General features: G+C 58.3%; 1 protein-coding gene and 1 long non-coding RNA gene across 9 annotated transcripts in view; one reads left to right on the forward strand and one right to left on the reverse strand.

Annotated features, from left to right (window-relative positions):
• Sema4d (semaphorin 4D) overlaps nucleotides 1-18,795 on the reverse strand; it is a 107,282-nt gene that overhangs the window by 27,172 nt on the left and 61,315 nt on the right. For 4 of the 8 annotated variants that reach the window (XM_078030667.1, XM_078030661.1, XM_078030662.1 and 1 more), the window contains exons 3-6: nucleotides 8,845-9,181; nucleotides 6,966-7,111; nucleotides 4,545-4,607; nucleotides 3,005-3,103 (exon numbers count right to left, since the gene is read on the reverse strand). In XM_078030667.1, coding sequence (XP_077886793.1) covers nucleotides 3,005-3,103; nucleotides 4,545-4,607; nucleotides 6,966-7,111; nucleotides 8,845-8,944 — 408 coding nt within the window. In that variant the 5' untranslated portion in view covers nucleotides 8,945-9,181. Of the gene's footprint in view, nucleotides 1-3,004; nucleotides 3,104-4,544; nucleotides 4,608-6,965; nucleotides 7,112-8,844; nucleotides 9,182-11,459; nucleotides 12,421-14,326; nucleotides 14,554-17,231; nucleotides 17,417-17,995; nucleotides 18,154-18,795 lie in introns of those variants that run through there. The other 4 variants (XM_078030665.1, XM_078030668.1, XM_078030664.1 and 1 more) reach the window with 4 other exon arrangements.
• LOC144370067 (uncharacterized) lies at nucleotides 12,573-14,621 on the forward strand. The gene is made up of 2 exons (XR_013429991.1): nucleotides 12,573-12,846; nucleotides 13,606-14,621. It is a non-coding gene; the product is annotated as an uncharacterized LOC144370067 (long non-coding RNA).

The following is an 18,795-nucleotide window of genomic DNA, read 5'->3' on the forward strand; positions in this document are numbered from 1 at the left end:
ATAATCCCAGCAGCTAGGGAGGCTGAGGCAGGAGGATTAAAGTTCAAAGCCAGCCTCAGCAACTTAGCAAGACCCTGTCTCAAAATAAAACATAAAAGGGGCTGGAGTTGTGCCTCAGTGGTTAAGCATCCTGGGTTCAATTCCTAGTACCCCCCCAAAAAGACAGGAAGAACTACAGTATCCAATAAACAGGTTACACAAACCAATGTGGAAACCCTACCGCCCTCCCACCGTAACCATGCAGACAGATCCATCTCTGAATATGAAGAGCAAACCCAGTCTGCCTCGCAAGAAACTCAGGCAAGAATCTCCACCTCAGGATAATCTTACTGACAAAGCCAAACCTGTACAAGGCCAAAACACATTAACTACATAAAGAACCGGAAAGCTGCCGGGCGTGGTGGTGCACACCTGTAATCCCTGCAACTTGGGAGGCTGAGACAGGAGGATTGCAAGTTCTGAGGCCAGCTTCAGCAACTAAGTGAGGTTCTAAGCAACTTAGTGAGACCCTGTCTCAAAATAAATAAATAAAAAGGGTTGGGGACGTGGCTCAGGGGTTAAGTGCCCCTGGGTTCAATCCCTGGTACCAAAAATATAAAATAAAATAAAATAAAAAACCCAGGAAACTCTCAAACAGGGAAAAACAGGACAACAATAAATGACAAATTGTGGGGAATTCCTGCAAAATGACAGACGAGGCGTGTCCACCTCTTCATATACGAGGGTTTGTAGAAATGCATACAGAAGATCGCTCAGGATGACAGCAGGTGGAACCAGCAGCTGATATAAGAACCAACCCTGGGGCGAACCTGCAGGAAATTCAGGGAGCACTCAGACAGAAAATAAAAGTGGGATGTTGCTGTAAGCTAGTAGCCTGGGAAGGCTCAGGAGGGCTGGCATTGCCGGGTGAGGCTGGTGAACGACACTGGGGAATCATGGTACATTTTCTTACCTACTGTGATAAAATCAGATTTGTGCAGGAAATGTCATTATCCCTAAGAAATGCTCATAATGACAACTGGGAGGCTTGGGTCATGTATTAGCATGTACACACACTTGCACACACAGCCACGAGTGTGCACACACATTCCCAGCTGCCCCATCTCGGCGGTTCCACTCTTCTATAAGTCTGAAAAATTTTATTGAAAGTATCAGGAAAAGGTATCGGTCTAGGTTTAAACCAAACGCACCAACCACAGACATCTCTGCAGAATCCATGTTTCCAAGATAGTACTGCAAGCTTCTGATTCGCTAGGTTAGCCTGGCCGTGTGTTTCTAGTACAACTGCACTTTTTTTTCTTTCATTTTTTTGCATTAAAGCAAAAACAAAATTGCTGTCTTTGAAGACTGGGGATCACATCCCAGAAACTCCTCACCGCCTTCCCATATCAACTTCTGCTGTCAGCATCTATCTGTGCTGCAGACAGACAGCCAGACAGACCCGTGCTGTGGGTCTCACCAGCCGTCTCTGTGGGACTGCCAGATTGCCAAGTGAGCTTCTCGTGAGTCCAAGCTTTGTCTGGTTCTTTCTGACTCAAGGTTAGAGTTTTTAATCATAGTACTGGGGACCAAACTCAAGGTCTCCTGCAGGCTGGGCAAGTGTTCCACCTCTGAGTCTCATGCCTCAGCCACATTCCAACAGCAAATGAAGCTTTTCATTACAGTGGTCTCCCCTCACCCACGGTTTCGCCTTCTGCAGTTTTAGATAGCTGCAGTCAACAGTGCATTCTGAGTCGTGTGATGGACTCACACACCACCAGTCGCTGGGTAGCCACCTTGGTTATCAGACGAAGCCTCTACAGGTCATGGGACTGTATCCAGCAGATAAGGAGCAAGTACTGATGAGCGTATTTTTATATCTGTCAGGTACTCGTTAATCTAGGAATATCAGCAGAAAATATGCTTGGTTTTTAGTTCTTCCATGTACTTACTTAAAATGCTCCATCTTACAAAGAGACAAGCTCATGTGGATACAGTCATCTGGTCCTTGACAAAAGGTGCCAAAAATATACACTGGAAAAAAGCATAGCCTTTTAAACACACAGCCCTGGGAAAACTGGAGATCCGTCTGCAGGAGAATGAAACTAGATCCCTATCTCTCACCCTGCACGAAAGTCAATTCAGAATGGATCAAAGACCCAGGAATCAGTCTAGAAACGCTGCAGCTGCTACGAGAGAACCCACGGGAAACACTCCAACACACAGGCGCAGACACAGACTTCCCCCACAGGGCTCCTAAAACCCATCAGTGGAATGGCATCAGATTAAAAAGCTTCTGCACAGCCAAGGAAACAGTAATGGGAGGAGAGAAACTACAGAAGGGGAGAAAACCTTTCTCAGCTACTCGCCCCACAGAGAATTAATATTCACGATATATAAAGAACTCAAAAAAAAAACATTCAATAAATGGGCAAATGACCAATGAAGATCTGAAAAAAATGATCAGTATCTTTAGCCACGGGGGAAATGCAGATCAAAACTACGCTGAGATTTCATCTCCAGGTAGAAGGGCAGCCGTCAAGAATACAAATAGCCCCGGATGGAGGTGAGGATGCGGGAATAAGGAACGCTCGTGGAGTGTGAACTAGCACAGCTGCTGTGGAAATCAGTATGGAGCCTCCTCCCAATACTAGGAATGGAACCACCACACGACCAAGCTATCCCTCTCCCGGGTATTCATCCTGAAGAATTCCAGCCAGCAGGCCTCAGTGGGAAGGCATACCCAGGCACACCCTCCAGCCCTGCCTCAAGCCACACCCCTGGCCACAGACACCAAGCTCAGAGGAGACACGACGACGGCTGTGTGCCCTTGATCACAGGCTGGTTGGGCTTCCTGCCGGCCCGGAGCTGCTTCCAAGTCCTCACACAGCTGACCTGAGAGAATCCTATTGTCTGGGGGGTCAGGGATGGTCTCTACGCCCTCCCCCAGGGGTTCCTGTCTGCTGGAACCCGGACCAGGCTGCCCTGAGTCCATCTGGTACAAGGGATGCGTCTGTGGCCTTACCAGGTGGTCACAGGTGGGCTGGAACGCGTTGGTCCCACACACGTACAGGGTGGTGGCGCTGAGCGGCTGGAGCACCCGGATGTAGTTGAGACATTCTGTCTGCAGGAGAGAAAAACAGCTCACAGCTGCGGCTGCAGGAGCCTCCACTCTGCAAGCCGCCAGCCCCGCTCACTCGTGCCCGGGCCTTGTGCTCCAAGTCCTCCCCTTCACACCCGGGCCTTCCACGGAGTGGGGGTTCACTGACACCCCAGTAGGACCCCTGGCACACCCAAACCTCAAGCCGGCCTGTAATTTCGACTCTGCCGTGTCCACAGGCTGTTCAGGTGCCAGACAGAGTTCAGTTCAGTCCTTAATTGACACTCTGCAAAGATCTGGCCACCAAACAAAGCCGTGTGAGCTGACCTCAAATGGCACTGGGGACACCCGCTAGAGACAGAGATGCAATTTCCTCTCGCCGAACACACAAAGCAAAGACTACACCACACTGAATCCCTCGGCCTTCCTGGAGACCCACCCTCTGCCCGCGGCACCCACTCAACTGGAAAGAGGGTCTCGGGATCCAGGCCCAACCATCGCCCAGGGGAGAGGCCGGGCCCCCGGGGGGAAAGCCAGCTCAGTGTCCTAAAAGGGCCCCTGGGGAAGACAAGGAGCCTTTTAAGAACCCATGCACTATTTGGGGTAAAAGCACTTGGATTCTGTGTGCCACAGGCTGAAATCACCTCAGTTGGAGGAAGCTTCCCTCTGCCTGACTCTCTCTAAACCGGTCATTCACGGTCTCCTCCTGCACTGGGCTGGGAGAGACGGTCCGTGGTCAGGCTCTCGGTCTCAGCTCTAGAAGGACTCCCTGTGGCACCCGTGATCTGTCTCAGAGCCTGCTTTCCCCCATTTCCTAAGCTAACACTGGGTGTGGGTACAAATGATCAAGTAAGCGTCTAGCACTTTGCAAAAAAAAAAAAAAAACTTGTTAAAAAAAAATCTGTTTTGAACGTAGCCAACAACTGCTGAAATCTGCCCTGATTCCACTGCCACGACCAATAATCAAGGAGGACTGGGCTCTTGTCATCTGCATGGCCTCAGGTGGGGACACAAAGGCACACAGAGGATGGTGAGGGTGACCAGAGCTCCTGGCAGGAAAGGACACTCGCCCAGCACCCCCTGAACGGGCTCTCACCGCGTGCCCAAGGGACGCATATCTGCCAGAAACCCCCAGAGCCCGCCATCCCTCCAAGCCCAAGTCTGCTGGCCACAGCGGGAGCACGGTGAGCCCCCGGCTGACACCAGTGGCCAGCAGCCCCTGGAAACGCTTTCTCTGGTCGAAACCTCAGGCCACGTGAATGATGAGCTCAGTTCACATAAACGAAAACAATGTGTCCTGAACGCCTCCCGTGTTTGGCATTGCTGTGGGGCCAACCCCAAAACTCAGGAGCACAAGAGACGAGGTGATCGCGCCCACCCTTCAACCTGCCGCCACGCCAGCCTGCAGGAGGTGACCACCAAGACGGACGCGGGTGGCCGTCCTGCAGCGGGCGAGAGAGGTTACCTGCTTCGATTTCCCCTTCTCGGCACATCTTGCTTTCTTGTCTTCTGAGACCTTCCAGTACACCTGTGAGCGAGAATGAGAGCCCATTTCACTGCATGTTCTCCCGGGAGGCCCCCAAACTGCTGCCGAAACATGGTCGTGCCTGCCTGTAATCCCAGCTACTCAGGAGGCGAAGGCAGGAGGACTCCAAGTTCAAGGCCAGCCTCAGCAACTGAGTGAGGCTGTCTCAAAAAATAAATAAATAAAACATTAAAAAGGGCTGGGGATGCAGCTCAGCAGTGGAGTGTGCTTGCACAGGACGTATAGGGCCCTGGGTTCGATCCTCAGGACCACAAAAACGATAATCCTAACCACAGGACGTTTCTTATGACCCGGGGACTCTCATAGACATTGGGGGTCAGCAGTCAGGAAACACACGGAGCTTCGTGGGCCGAGGGGATCCCTAGGTGAGATGAGGATCACCCCGAGCCAACTCAGCAGGCTTCCAGCAGGTGCCCGAGTGGCAGACACATGACACAGGCTGGGATTTTCGCAGCGATGGAGCTTTAACTGGGACATGGGAAGGCAGAACCCCGGCACAACGGGAAGAGCACCTCCGTCAGAAACACCAGGGCAGATGAGCTCCAGGTCCCTGCAGGAAACCCACAAGGGCGGAGGAACGCAGGGTCAGTACTGTGGCCTGCTCGTGCTGCCAGGGAGTCCCTGAAGACAGAAGTCCCTCTACCTTCTCTTTAAGGGCACCTTAGCGTCTCTGTCCCCCTGGGGAGCACAGAGGCCATTCACAGGACAGTGGCTGGCACTCGGTGTCCGGCTGTGGTCCAGCTCATCCTGGACTCCACGCTTCTCCAAGATGAGTCTAGAGGCAGCACCTGAGGCCTGGTGACCACAAGGTGGCGGGGCCTAGAGCAAAATATCTACCAGACACACAGGGAAGAAGGGGCTAAGCAGGAGGCGAGACGCCTCCCCCTGCCGCTCCAGTGACTCTGACTGTGACCTCTGTCTTCAGAGGATGATGCTCAGAAGCTCATCTGTGTGTCCAACAGAAATAAAGATGCTGGGCCCTGCAGAGCTCCAGGCCAGACGCGCACCACACAGGCCGGAGCTGCCTCCCTCCCCAGGGCCACAAAACCAGCCCACAGCCAGGCCCCGGGAGCCAGCCGGGGGCTGCCACTGGCCAAGAACAGGGCAACTTGAGCACCAGATAAGGACGGGGCTGGGGTGCAGCCCTGGGTACAGTGCTCGCCTGGCAGGTAGGAGGCCCTGGGTTCCACCTCAGCATCGCAAAAGAAAAACACATTTTCCCACCCTGACATGACAGTCAGACAACTTAAAAACCCCCTGTTGCCCTCGGGGTGGAGCTGAATCGTTCAGAGGAACCATGCCCAGCATCTGGCCTGCCCTGGCACTCCCAGGACCCAAACAGGTGACCGTGGGCACTCTGGCTGACAGGTGAAAAAGGACAGGCAGAACCAGACTCTCTTGCTGGGCACGGTGGCAGCATCTGTCATCCCAGCTGCTTGGGAGGTGTAGGAGGGGGACTGCGGGTACAAAGCCAGCCTCAGTGATTCAGTGAGACCCTAAGCAACTCAGCAGAACCCGTCTCCAAATAAAATATTAAAAACAGGGCTGGGGATGTGGGTCAGTGGTTAAGCCTCCCTGGTATCTGCCCCCTGCCCCCCCAAATTGCCTTTTGCAACACTTAACAAGACACTGGACCTCGGCTGGGTGGGTCACAGGCCACTGAGGCCCAGGAGGGAGGACCCCACCTGCCGGAGAAGTCTCCCTCCCTGGCCTGCAGGGACAGACCTCTGCACCCAACGGGTGGCAGAGAATGTGCACAGGACAGCCCCAGGCTAGACTCTGCGAGGACACAAGGGGCCGGGCCACGGCTGGGGCACCTTTCCCAGGAAGGAAACCGAGGCTGGGCCTAGAAATGGAGGCTGCCTGGACAGAGCGGCCAGTCACGAGATGCGGCTGATTTCCATCTGACCCCAACTAAACGTGCAAACGAATCCAACAGACGCCCTCCGCAGGCGAGTCTGTGAGGTCTGAGTGCTAACTGAGCTGGCAGGACGTGGGGTCGGAGGTGGGGTGATCAGAGAACAAGGAGTCCCTTCCCCAAGAGCCACACAGATGAAGGGGGCGGCGCTGGGATGTGCTCCAACGCCCCCAGAGGCGGAGAGTGTCCCAGGCAGCAGTGAGGGACAGGAAATCCTGGGGATGCGGGGCCATGGCCCTTGCCTATGGGCCCGGTGGAGATTCTTCCCTAATAAAGGTTCAGGAAGAAAAGGTGGAAAGCGGCAGGTCTCTGGGTGAGCTGCCGTGGGCAGGAGCCCAGGCTGGAGGGGCCCAGACAGGGAGTCGGGGGTTCAGGACAGGCTGCCCGGCGTGCAGAGCCCCAGGGCTGGGGGCAGGACCTACCTCGTGCTGCTTCCTGGAGATGTCCATCGCCCTGAGCGCAAAGACGGCCTCCCGCGCGCCCACGTACAGCGTGTCCTCATCCTGGCTCATCAGCAAGGCCGAGTAGTTGTAGATGCCTGGCTCGTGGAACTGCACCAGACCCACCTCTGCAGGAGGCCAGGGGGACATCAGAGCAGGCAGACGGGACCCAGGGAGTCACCCTCAGTGACAGGGAGCATCTGAGCAAATGCTTCCAAGTGCCAGGTCCACGCCCCACACCAGGGACGCAGCCTTCCTTTCCTACCCCCAAGACCTGCCAAGTGGTCTTCCAGGGGACAGAGGCCAGCCTCCATCTGCCCCCACCTCTCCCTGACTTGTCCTTAATCGCTCGTGGATAAAGCTTAGGAGTATCAGAACCTTTTTGGGGGGTGGGCAGCAGCTACTGGGGACTGAACTCAGGGGCACTCGGCCACGGAGTCACCTCCCCAGCCCTATTCTGTGGTTTACTCAGAGACAGCGTCTCCCCGAGTTGAAGATCTTCTTTTGCAGGAGATGTTTTATTTCGAAGTCTACTTTTTAAAAAAATCATCTCTGGAGAATATGGCCCTCAATCCCGAAATCCCCAGTCGTCTCCACCACAGACTCCCAAGACGGAGCCAGAGCCACGCGGCGGCACAAGCCCACCCAGGGGTCAGGGCTCACGCTCCTTGTCTCCTGACTTCCTGCTGCTTCCTTCCGACCGCCTGGCATCCACCTGCGGGCTCTGAACTGGACTGCCACCTTTTTATTACCAAGTGGGCCCTCGGAGGGCTGGTGTTCTGGAAGTGGGTGCAGTTCCCGAAGGCGCCTCACCTCCAACGGTCCCTCTGCACGTACCATTCCCTCCTCTGAGAGGTCACCTGAGGCTCATCTTGAAGTCCCTCCCTGGCAACCCCCTCCCTGCAGCTGTGACTGACTTTGACGGAGCTGATGTCTCCCTGTGGCTCAATCATCGGCTCCTCTGATCTCTGCCTGTTAAACCATGTGCCCCTGAGAGCCAAAAAGCATTTGATAAAGTCCCCCAGGACCTTTCCTGGCTTTCCAGGAACCACTGGGGATGCAGGGCCACAGCTCTTGCTAACTGGGGTTATCGTAGTGCCTAGTTTATGGTGGATGCCCAGTCAACTGTCAATAAGGTCAAAAATACATATAAAGGAGCCAGGTGCAGGGGTGCATGCCTGTCATCCCAGCAGCCTGGGAGGCTGAGTCAGGAGGATCCAAGTTTGAGGCTAGCCTCAACAATTTAGTGAGGCCCTGTCCCTAAATAAAACATAAAAAGGGCTGGGGATGTGGCTCAGGTGTAAAGCACCTCTGGGTTCAATCCCCAGGGCCTTCCCAACCCCCTCAAAGAAGAGACTCGGGTGACAACACTTCCCGATCCCCTGACTTTTCCACTGGAAAGAAGGGCCACGCACACACAGCACGCAGGCCTGGCTCGGTGCACAGATGGCCAGTGAGCAGCACCTAGCTCAGCACCCAGCGCTTAAGCTCTCCACCCACGGAGCCAGAGCCTGGGGCCAAGACACCTCTCCCAGGGGCGGGGATGATAAAACCCGAAACAGCAACAGCAAGTGAGCCGCTGGCGGGAAGCTGGGGTCAGCCCTGTCCTCGGGAGCCAGGGGCTCGGCCTCCGAGGTGACCAGGTAGGAGGCTACCAGGCGGGCTTCCTTTCGGGGTCCTGAGCACACCCTGTTCGCGCTCCGGTCACCAGAGCAGCCTCTGAAGCCATCGCCTGGGTGGTCAGCTGGAACCAGAGCTCCAGGGGCAGAGAACCCGACCAGTGAAAGGCCGGGATGCCAGCCGTCCCCCCGTGTCCCCAGCGTGGGGTCTCCATGGCACCCACTCCAGCATTGGCTCTCACCTCTGTGCTCCCAGGTGATCCGGGGTATGGGCGCGAAGGCCACCGCCGTCCCAAACACCAGCGCCAGGGCCGCGAGCAGCCCCCCGATGGGGGCATGCATCCTCGTGGGCGGGGGCCACCGGGCCTTCAGCAGCCAACGCTCATGGGCAGCAGGAGGCTGCGGGGAGCAGGGGCAGCGGGACGCTGCTCAGAACCTCAGGGCCACGGCCGGCAGCACGGGTCGGAGCCACAGAGCGGCGGGGCGCCTCGGAAGCCGCATGTCCCTGCTGGCCGCTGAGCCGAGGGCACCCAGCAGCTCACCCTCAGGACCCGGCGTTCCTCAGGCTCCGGAAGGAAGCTACAAGACAGCACAAGGAAAGGACATGAGGCCACCTGCCGCCTGGACTGGCTCCACTCCTGCTCAGACCCACAGAGGGACGTGGTACGTGGGTGGCTCCTGGAGGGACAGCCTGGTGCAGGACCCAGGGGACAACGCTGGACCCACCAGCCACGAGCGTTCCCCGCCCTTCCCCACAGCGGCCAGCCCCACAGCGCGGGACGGGCCCAGCCTGGTGTGGACAGCAGACCACAGGCAGTTGGCCGCCGGGCTTCCTTCCTGCGCGGCTCTGTGCAGCTGGTGGCAGATGAAAATGAGCAGAAAGGAACTGGGTTTCAGCTCCCCCCGGGGACCTGTGCTTCCCCATTCCTGCAACGCTCACCCCCAGGGAACGGCCAGAGAAGGACCAGGGCTGCCGGGGCTGGGACACACACCTGGGAGGGAACACCGCGCACAAGCAGGCACGCACCCGTGTCGGCACAGGGGTGCACACGGGACACGCACTCACGCACATTCAGGAACACGCACACACACACGCCGAGGTCTCACCAGGCAGGAGGCACTGACCTACAGGACCCAGCTGTCCTAGCTGTCCCAGCCTCACTGTGAGAGGCCGTCCCTCCAGGGAAACCCTGGTCCTCAGTGCACATCTGCCCAGGAGGCAGAGCGCCCGTTAGGAGAACAGGCCGATGCTATTTAGTGGCCAGACGGGAAGCCACGTGTGCCCACCGTTCCTGAGCCCACCCCTCCCGTCCCCAGCGCACTCCAGTGACACTGTGGCCTTCCCCGCTGAGCACCCTCCTGATCCCGGGCCCTAACTTGGCCGAGCAGAGCCAACTACCAGGGAGCCTTGCAGGTGGCAACAGGGCGGCATCAGGGGACAGACAGGGGCCAGATCCCCCTGGCCAGGGCCCCGGGCTGCTGCTGGCTTCTCCGTCCCCAACAGGCCGTCGAGTCTCCCTTGTGATGTGATTCTGAGCCCCCAGGTCGGGAAGGCTGCGACCCCTCCCCTCTGGGGACAGCCCAGGCCAGGGCCGGTCTTCCCGCAGGCCTGACACGGCGGAGGAGCTGTGCAAGTCCACGGCCTTCTCACTGGAACCGAATCTGGGAGAGCCACCTGGTCTTGAATGTCACTCTGGCTTGTTCCTGACCAGTGACATGTTTTGTTCCTGGGACCACAGCTTGGAGCCACTGAAGTGCCCTGAGCTGGCACCTAGGTAATCGGGCACTTTCACGTCACATTTCACCCCAAACTGCAACGCAGGGTTCTTGGGTCCCTTGTCCCCTTCTTGGCAGGGGCCATGTGACGGTCACAGCACATGCACCTCTGAGCTCCAGGTTGGACCCCCCACCTCGTATTCCTGCACCTCAATCAGGCAAAGCCAGAACAAGAAGCCTGGTTCTGCCGACAGCCAGTCCTGAACTCCATGTCCTGGCCCCCGAAGGGCACTTCCTGCCCCTGCATTCTCACTAACAGAATCCCACACCTCCTTGGGTTGGAGGTGTGCCCAGCCCACCACAGTTCCAAGCTTTCCTGCTTCTAGCTGAAGAACTACAAGTGGAAGTTATCAGTCAGGAGTTCCATAAGAGATCTTTAAAGGAGGCTGACTCAGCGAGCAATTGTGTTTCCGTCCTCAGCCCTTCCTCCTCTTGCAGCCTGGAATTCCAATTGGATGTCTGGCGCTCTGGCAGCCATCTCATGATCCATGAGAGTAAGGGTTTCATTCTGTAAATGGCTAAGTGGAAACCCACAAGAGCCAGAGACCCAACCCAGCAGAGACGCTACTTCTGCTTTTTACTTCCAACGGTCTCTTCCAGACGCGTTCATAAATGGTGCGACTCTGTCAATGACTGGCTTTCAGATTTCTGTTACCAACAGATCCAATTCCCAAGTGACACAACCTTCCTGAAACGCACCCAGCTCACAGTAACAGCAGCTGGGGGAGGTCTTCACTATAAACCAGGTCAAGTCGCTTCCCGGGACAGCACCTCTCCACGCCTCTCTGCATCTTCAGTGACGGCCAAGACAACCCTGGTCAACCTCACCTGACCTCTCAGGTGTGGGCCCCGCCCACCTGTGAACACACCAAGGTGGCCCTCTGCAGGGCCTGTGGCAGCTGCCCCATCTGCCTGTCCACGCCCCCCCCCCCCGAACATTTCCAAATGCATCTCCCACTGGTTCCTGGGCCTGGGCACTCGGTCTCTGGGTGACTGGCCAGGATCTGGCCACGGAGCCCACTCCTCTCCCCTCCGAGCTCCCACACAGGCGACGGTCTCCGCGGATGCCCAGAAAACTCACCCCTGACGTACGAGCTCCTTCCCAAGTGTCGGGCACACCCACAGCTCCTGGATGTGACAATCCCAGGTCAGAGAGGAGGAGCCACCGGCCACAAAGCCGCCGTGAGGATGAGCTGGCGCTGGATTGTCCACCAGGAGACACCAGGCACTGACACACAATCCCACCGTCCGCGGCTCTCACAAACAGAAGTCCAGCCCTGATCCCGGGGGAAGCGTGGGGTGGAGGAGGGCCTCACGGAGGCCACCCGCCCAGGGCCTGGCCCACAGACACGCCGTGGACGGTCCTGCTGCCTTTCGTCCAAGTTCTCCTGGGTCACTTCAAGGCCAGGTGCAGAGGAGGTGGCAAAGATGTCCACTGGGCTCCCTGAGAGCGCCCGCTACCTCCCAGCTGTCCACCCACCTTCTGGGGCAACTGTCCCCTGGCCTTGGAGGACTGCAGCCTTTCCCAGTTCCCTGTGACGGACATGGGCTGTGGGCACAGGCTGCAGCGTGGCCACCCAGGCCCATCCCTCTCGGTGACTCCCCGCCACAGGGCCGAGGGGTGCAGGCGGCCAGCTGGCCGAGGTCCGTACGGTTTCTGGTTGCAGCCGGAGCCAGGACCCCGGGGCCCAGGAGGAGGGCGCAAAGTCCAGGCCACACGTGCCCAGCCCTGGGCAGCAGCCAGCACCCCCCAGGCTGGGTGAGCACCAGGCAGAAGCTGGAGGTGCGTCCCCGGGCGGCCAAGGTCCACACGACCCAGACAGGCTTGGGACTTGGGGCAACTCGTGAAGCTGCGAGGGGCCGCGGCACAGAGCGGATGCTCTTCTGAGGACCGTCAAGGTACCAGCCAGCGTGTCACAGGAAGCCAGCGCAATGACAGCCAGAGGCTGGCGGCAGACACACCAGCTGTGCTCGCTCCAGACACAGGACTGTTACTCAGGCTAGAGAGAAGTGCGCCACCAGCCGCGCAGGCCTGACACGGGGCTGAGAGAAGGGTCTGGAAAGGCCACGTTGAGACGACTCCGACCCCGTGACAGGCAGCTGCAGTGGGAAAGCCACAGAGGGGCCAAGGGTCGGGGGAGGGGGGGTGGGAGGGGGAGCCAAGGGTCGGGGGGGGGTGGGGGGTGGGAGGGGGAGCACAGGGGTTGCAGGGCCGTGAACCTGCTCTGCATGACTGCGAGGGTGGGCATGCGTCCTGCAGGCGGCACAACACCACTGTGACCTTGATGGGAACCTACAGGCTATCGGCAATGGCGAGGTGTCATCTCGGGTCTTTGACTATGGCCAATGGGCGGCTCTGCAGGAGACTGTGTGTCACAGCAGGGGACATGTGCGGACTCCTGTACCTTACGCTGAATCTAAAACAGTCCTAAAAGCTCCAGCCTATTTAAAGGAACAACAGGGCTCAGGTACGGCTCGGTGGCAGTGGCTCGGTGGCACAGGCTCGGTGACAGAGGCTTGCCTGGCACACCCCAGGCCCCGGGCTTAATCCCCAGCACCATGAAACGAGGACAATGAAAACCAACAGCCCAAGGAGGTCTGTGGGTCAGACAGGGAGTGAGCGCATGGGCCCACGGCCGGGACACCAGGACAGGCCCCGGCCACGGAGCCCACAGGCCCCGGTCACTTCAGGCCAAACCCCCCAGAGAAGCCCCTCTCCCCTGCAGGACAGTGGTTTGCAGAGGTCCTACTCTACTTTAGACTCTGGGGGTCCCTCGGCACGAGCTACGCTGGGCTCAGACCCCAGACTTAGGAGACGAGAGGATCTCTCCTGGGAAACTGGGACCACAGGTCGCCCCTCAAATCCAGGGAGGCGACACAGGAAAGGGAACAAACTGGGAGATGAAAATGGAGGTGGTGGCCCAGTGGCAGGCCTAACAGCCGGGTCCCCCAGGGGCACGGCAGAGGGTCCCCTGCTCTGGGGCAGGTGCTGATTCAGTAGGGTCAATGCTACTGTCAGGTCCCCAGGTGACGACAGGAAAGGGGAGCCCCACTGCCCACCAGGGCCTGGGCATGTCCACCCCCTGGACAGGGCAGCTTGCAAACACACCTAACTGTAGAAAGCATGAACGACCACGGCAGTGTCACTGTGCGTGACTATCAGGACGTCGTGAGTTCAGGGGCATTTACCTTCACTTTTTTTTTCTTAATCTTTCATTTTTTTCTAGTTGGAGATGGACACAACCCCTTAGTTTTCTTTCTTTACCTTCACGAGGACTGAACCAGGGCCTCACACGTGCCCGGCGAGCGCTCGGCCACCCAGCCCCAACCCCAGCCCCCCCTTTCCTTTCCAATGAACCGATTTAGCTTTGGGCCGAAGCGACTTGATCTTCCGTCACGCTCCCCAGCCACAGCGCTCAGACCCCGCGGTGCCGAGTGACATTTCAGACCAAATTGAGCAGAAACCGTGGCCAGAGAGGGGAGCTGCCACCGGCAAGCAGAGAAGATGAAATCCAGCTTAAAAGGCCACTTCGGGATGAAAGAAAGAGTATGCCCTGCTGCAAGAACGGGTTCCTGCAAGTCAAAAAATGGGATGGAGATGGAAGGAGAGACAAGAAAGCTGGAGTCCCCTGTCTCAGTAGCACTGGTAGAAAAGAGCACCAAAGAACGAGGAATTCTCAGAGAAAGAATGAACAGAAAACACCCAGGACAAAGGGCGCGAGTCTTCAGAGCGGAAGCGCCCAGCAGCCCGAGTGACCGAAATCGGAGAGCCCTGGGAGGTCAAGGGAGGATCTCCCGAAGGAACAAAAACTGGTGGCACAGACATCACCGTAGCCCTGCTGAGAGCCAGGAGGCAGAGCTGCCTTGACACCCGAGAATCTTGAAGCAAATGACTGAGCAGTCAGGACGTCACACAGAAACACGCCTCAAGTTCTCAAGCAGTCTTACCTCTTCCGTCCTTTCTCAGAAAATCACTGAAGGATTTGTTCCAACACGACAAGGGGGAGCCGTGTCCTGGGCCTTCTCTTTCAGGAGTCAGGCTGTGCACACGGAGGACAGGCACACACTGTGGGGAGCCGGGGGTGCAATGACAGGGACCTCACAGGGGCGCTCGATGGATCACCCATCACGTCCCCGGGCTTTGTTTACTGAAATGTCTATGGCTCTGGAGGAGTCTGAGGATGAATTAGTAACAGATTAAAAAAAAAATAAAGACGCACACAATGAAAAAAGAGGCAATTAGTGACCCCCGGAGAACAAGAGCGGTTCACAGATGGAAGTGTAATCAGAGCACATTATCCCGCCCAGCGCACGGCCTGGTGGAGGGAAGGAGGAGGCAGAGGACCAGAGGATACGACCCTCGACTCCACGCAACACGGTCTCTAAAGGGGTCAAGTCAGGAAGTAGGTCAAACCAATGTGAAGGGAAAAGCCCAAGGCGGTTAGAACAGCTGACACTCGGGGTCTCAGGGCAGCGGAGGTGGGCACAGAGAGGAGCCTGGCGGCCCGGCTTCCCGTCATTAGCTCTATTGATGGCAGGACATGAATTAAAGGTTCTGGCCGCATCGAGTAGGGCAGCTCAGCAGACCGAGGCAGGGTGGCCACCATGGGAACGTCCTCCCAAGGACAGGGAGAGTGAGCCGGCTGGAGAGCAGGTGCATTTGGACAAATGGGATTATTCCACAGGCAGCAGGGCGTGCTGAGAGGCCCGGCAGGATCGGTGTCCAGTGCCAGGCCCTCGAGGAGCCTGCAAGGCCCAAGTGACCTGGCCTGGCCGCCCAGACTTCACCAGCACACCTGGTCCCCCTCAGAGCACCGGGCCCTTTCTCCGTGCCCTCTGCATGCAGCTCCCACTTCCCGAACCTTCTCCCCCCAGGGTCTGTGCTCCTGTAGGGACCCTTTGCTCCAAGGCCACCTCCTTGCCGGCCACCCTCCTCTTCTGCTCTGTGGCTTCCACTGCACACGGCATATGGGCCTGCACAGGGTCCACCCTCCAGTCCCTCCCGAGGCAGGGCAGGGCCACTCTGCTGCCAGTCCTGCCCAGGCCTGCTGCGCGTTTCTCTCTGCTGAGGTCTAGCCCAGGCCCGGCCGCCCTTCCCTAAGGACCTTTAAGGCCGGCCACGAGGGCCTGGAGAGTCCCCAGCGGCACAGAGCTCCAGGGAGGACTGCGGGGTTCCCCTTCTGCCATGAGAAGCAAACGGCTTCATGCAGGGCACACAAGGCACCCTCCGACCCACCTCCACCACCGCCTGCCTTCCAGGAACAGCGCTCTGGCCAGGGCGGGACGCACAGCAGGGCCACCCTCTCAAAATCGAAATCACAACAGCCGAGGGGACGCCCCTCTGGGCTGGCTTTCTTGAGCGTCCCTGGGAGCCGAGGGTCGTGAACGTGCACTGTGCGGTGACAGCGTGAAGTTGTCGCCCTCTGCATTCAGAAAGGACGGCCTGACAAAGGAGCCCATTAGAGACACGGGGTTGGGAATGTCACTCCATCTCGCGTGCGTAATTAGGCGCACTGGCCCACTTTAAATGTCACAGAGTGGAGCTGGGGGGGTGCGCTGAGCCCCTCCATCCCGCCTGTCAGGTGGCAGCGCTCCACCTCCAGGACCCTGGGAATCAAAGGGGCTGCCGCGGAGAAAAGAGCAGCTCCGGAAACCAGCAGGGGGCGGGGCGGGGCTGGAGCACGAGGCTGGGGGCACACGGTCTGCATGCATGTGCACAGCTCTGTGTGCGGAGGCGTCACTTGTGTGTGTTCCCACATGTGTATGCATCCGTGTGAGCAGGTGCATCTGTGACGACGTACGCACACGTCTATGTGGACTGTGTGAACCTTCTCTGCATGCCTACATGCATGCCCATGTGCACCTGCAGTTGTGTGCGCGTGCAGGACACAAGGGTACATCTGTGCACACACGGGCATCTGCGGGTGCCTGCACACGTGCAGATTTGGATGCCGTATTTATGTGTCCCATAAACGCTGACTGACATTGCCTCTTGGATGCAGTCCTCCCTGGGACCTGAGTGGGGTGGATCACTGAGGGGACTCCTCACTGCCACTCAGAAGGTGCCGGGCTCCAGCCGGGAGCAGGATGCCGCCCTGATGTGAGGGCATCACCCACCTCCCGGGGAAACTGTGACAGGGACCTCGGCTGAGCTGGGGACTGTCTGATGTGAGGAGGGGGTCACCACTTGGGCCCCCAACTCCTCTGCAGACGCCCGGCTGGCGGAGCCTGTCTGGATCCCTGTGTGTCTCCTTGGTTTGCCAGACAGGGCGCGTGAAGGTCCACACCCCCCTGGGCCCTGTGGCCACGGCGGAGGACACACTCCTGCACCTTCCCTGAGGGGTCGGGTGGCAGGAGGAGGGAGCACCGCGGCCCTCCCCAGACCCACCCTGCCCTGGCGGGCCCTGGCAGCTCTGCCCCTGCGAGGTCCTGCCCAGGCCCCCTCTCCTCCCCGCCACAGTGCTGACTTCTCCAGGGTGCACACTGAGGACAAGAAGCGCCTTGTCCCTTAGACTGCGGGACAGGGGTCGGGGGTTCCCTGAGCCGCAAGCTAACCGTTCACTGTTCCAACTTCGGTTTTCCCAGAACCGAGAGCCGATCCCAGCTCCGCAGGGGCACGCTCAGCGCCGTCACGGCCTTGTCCTGGACACACCTAGCAGGGCGGCCGGCCAAGAGCATCTCGGGGACGCCCTCTCCCCTCAAGCCACCTCGCAGAAGCCAGCAAGTCACGGCAGGCGTCTGAGAAGCTCCCACGCTTGCTCCCACCCCAAACCCCAGCTCATGCCCTGGGCACCTTGCTGGAGGGGACAGCAGGGAAGGACACAGAGGCGAGAGGAGGGAGGGACACACAAACCCGGTCTGAAGGGCGTGAGCAGGTGAGTGGCAGGAGGCTCCTCGAGCAGAGGCCACCACAGCAGAGAAGCGACAGTCACACCACTGATGTGACACCACTCTGTGTCTGGGATGGGTGTCACAATACGGTCTCCCACAGGGTCTGGGTGGCACGTGCGCGTGTCCCTTGGCGCAGACGGCTGAGCCCTTGGAGAAATGATAGCTCATCTCAACTTCCGCTGGCCTAGGGCTCCCCCAACCCCTCCAGGAGGCCAACGGAGGCTCGGAGCAGGGCCACAGCTCCCAGGGACAGCGCGGGTTTGCACTGGACAATGGCCGGCCCTCGGAGGGGACGCTGCTAGCCACCCAGCCTGGAAAGGATCAGCAGTGCTGGACCTTTTTAAAAGTTCTTCCTCGTGTGCGTGACAGTGCCACACCCACGAGTGAACCAGGACCTGGGACACGCTGGGCAGGCGCTCACCACCGAGCGGCGCCCCCAGCCCAGGCCGCACCCTAACCCCAGCGTGATCAGCCCAGGAGGGTGGCGTCCTCACCCATGGGATGAGCGTCCTTACAAAAGAGGCGCCAGAGAGCTGGCCCTCCTCTCCCATCCCAGTTAGGGCACAGCAAGAAGGTGCCATGCCCAGCCAGGAAAGGCCCTCGAAGCATCCCTGGGTTCAATCGCCAGTCTCCCCTCCCAACCCCGTCAAAAACAATTACTCCACTGAATAAATGAAAACCACTCACTAATTATCCACAAGGCAGACAGAAATTGAAGACCTCTACCTGCCGCGCTGGTGAAGGCGTGGGACAATGGACTCCTGTGGGCCATTTGGAATGACCCCCTTCACTCCCATCCCGGCAGTCCTGGGCAGCAGCCCCACGACAGGCAGAGGTCACCCCAACTAGAGGTGATTCCTCAACCAGGGGCCAGGGGCTGCACCCTAGGGAGACAAGCAGCTGCTGCAGGTGGGCAGGTGGGCATGGACCACGCGGGCACCACGTGCCAAAGCAGGCACTGGGCATCGTGGGAGCTGTGACCCACGCTGTGTGGAGGGAAGGTGTGCTACCACACACACACACACACACACACACACACACACACACGCACATACCCAGGGAGTGCACACACAAGGATACAGACACACAGCGGCAGACACACAGAGGTGCCAAACATGGGCACACACAGGGACACGCATCCAGCTGTTTACAGACCACCTGGAGGAAAAGGGGCCAGGGGACTCACTTTTTACGTTTGCATTTTAAAAACCAGATTACATTTTTGCACGTATTGCTTTTGCAAAATAAAAAAAATTAATTCACTAAAACTGGACCCCTCTCTCAACTCTATGGAAGTGTGTTGGAAACCTAAACCCAACACAGGAACGTGCGGAGCGGTCTTCAGCGTCGTCTCCATGTGAGCGAACCCATTTTTGGGTGCAGGTGACTATTTCCTGCCATTTCTTTTGGCTCTCATGCATCTATCCAAAAAATGAGCAGTGCTTCTTTCTCTGAACAGACCTCAGGCTTTTTATGACAGCAATGCAAAAAGTAACAGGAAGGGCCTCTCCTCCTGGGCCCCCGAT

The sequence above is a fragment of the Ictidomys tridecemlineatus genome, chromosome 13, assembly GCF_052094955.1.
Source record: "Ictidomys tridecemlineatus isolate mIctTri1 chromosome 13, mIctTri1.hap1, whole genome shotgun sequence".
Taxonomy (NCBI): Eukaryota; Metazoa; Chordata; class Mammalia; order Rodentia; family Sciuridae; genus Ictidomys; species Ictidomys tridecemlineatus.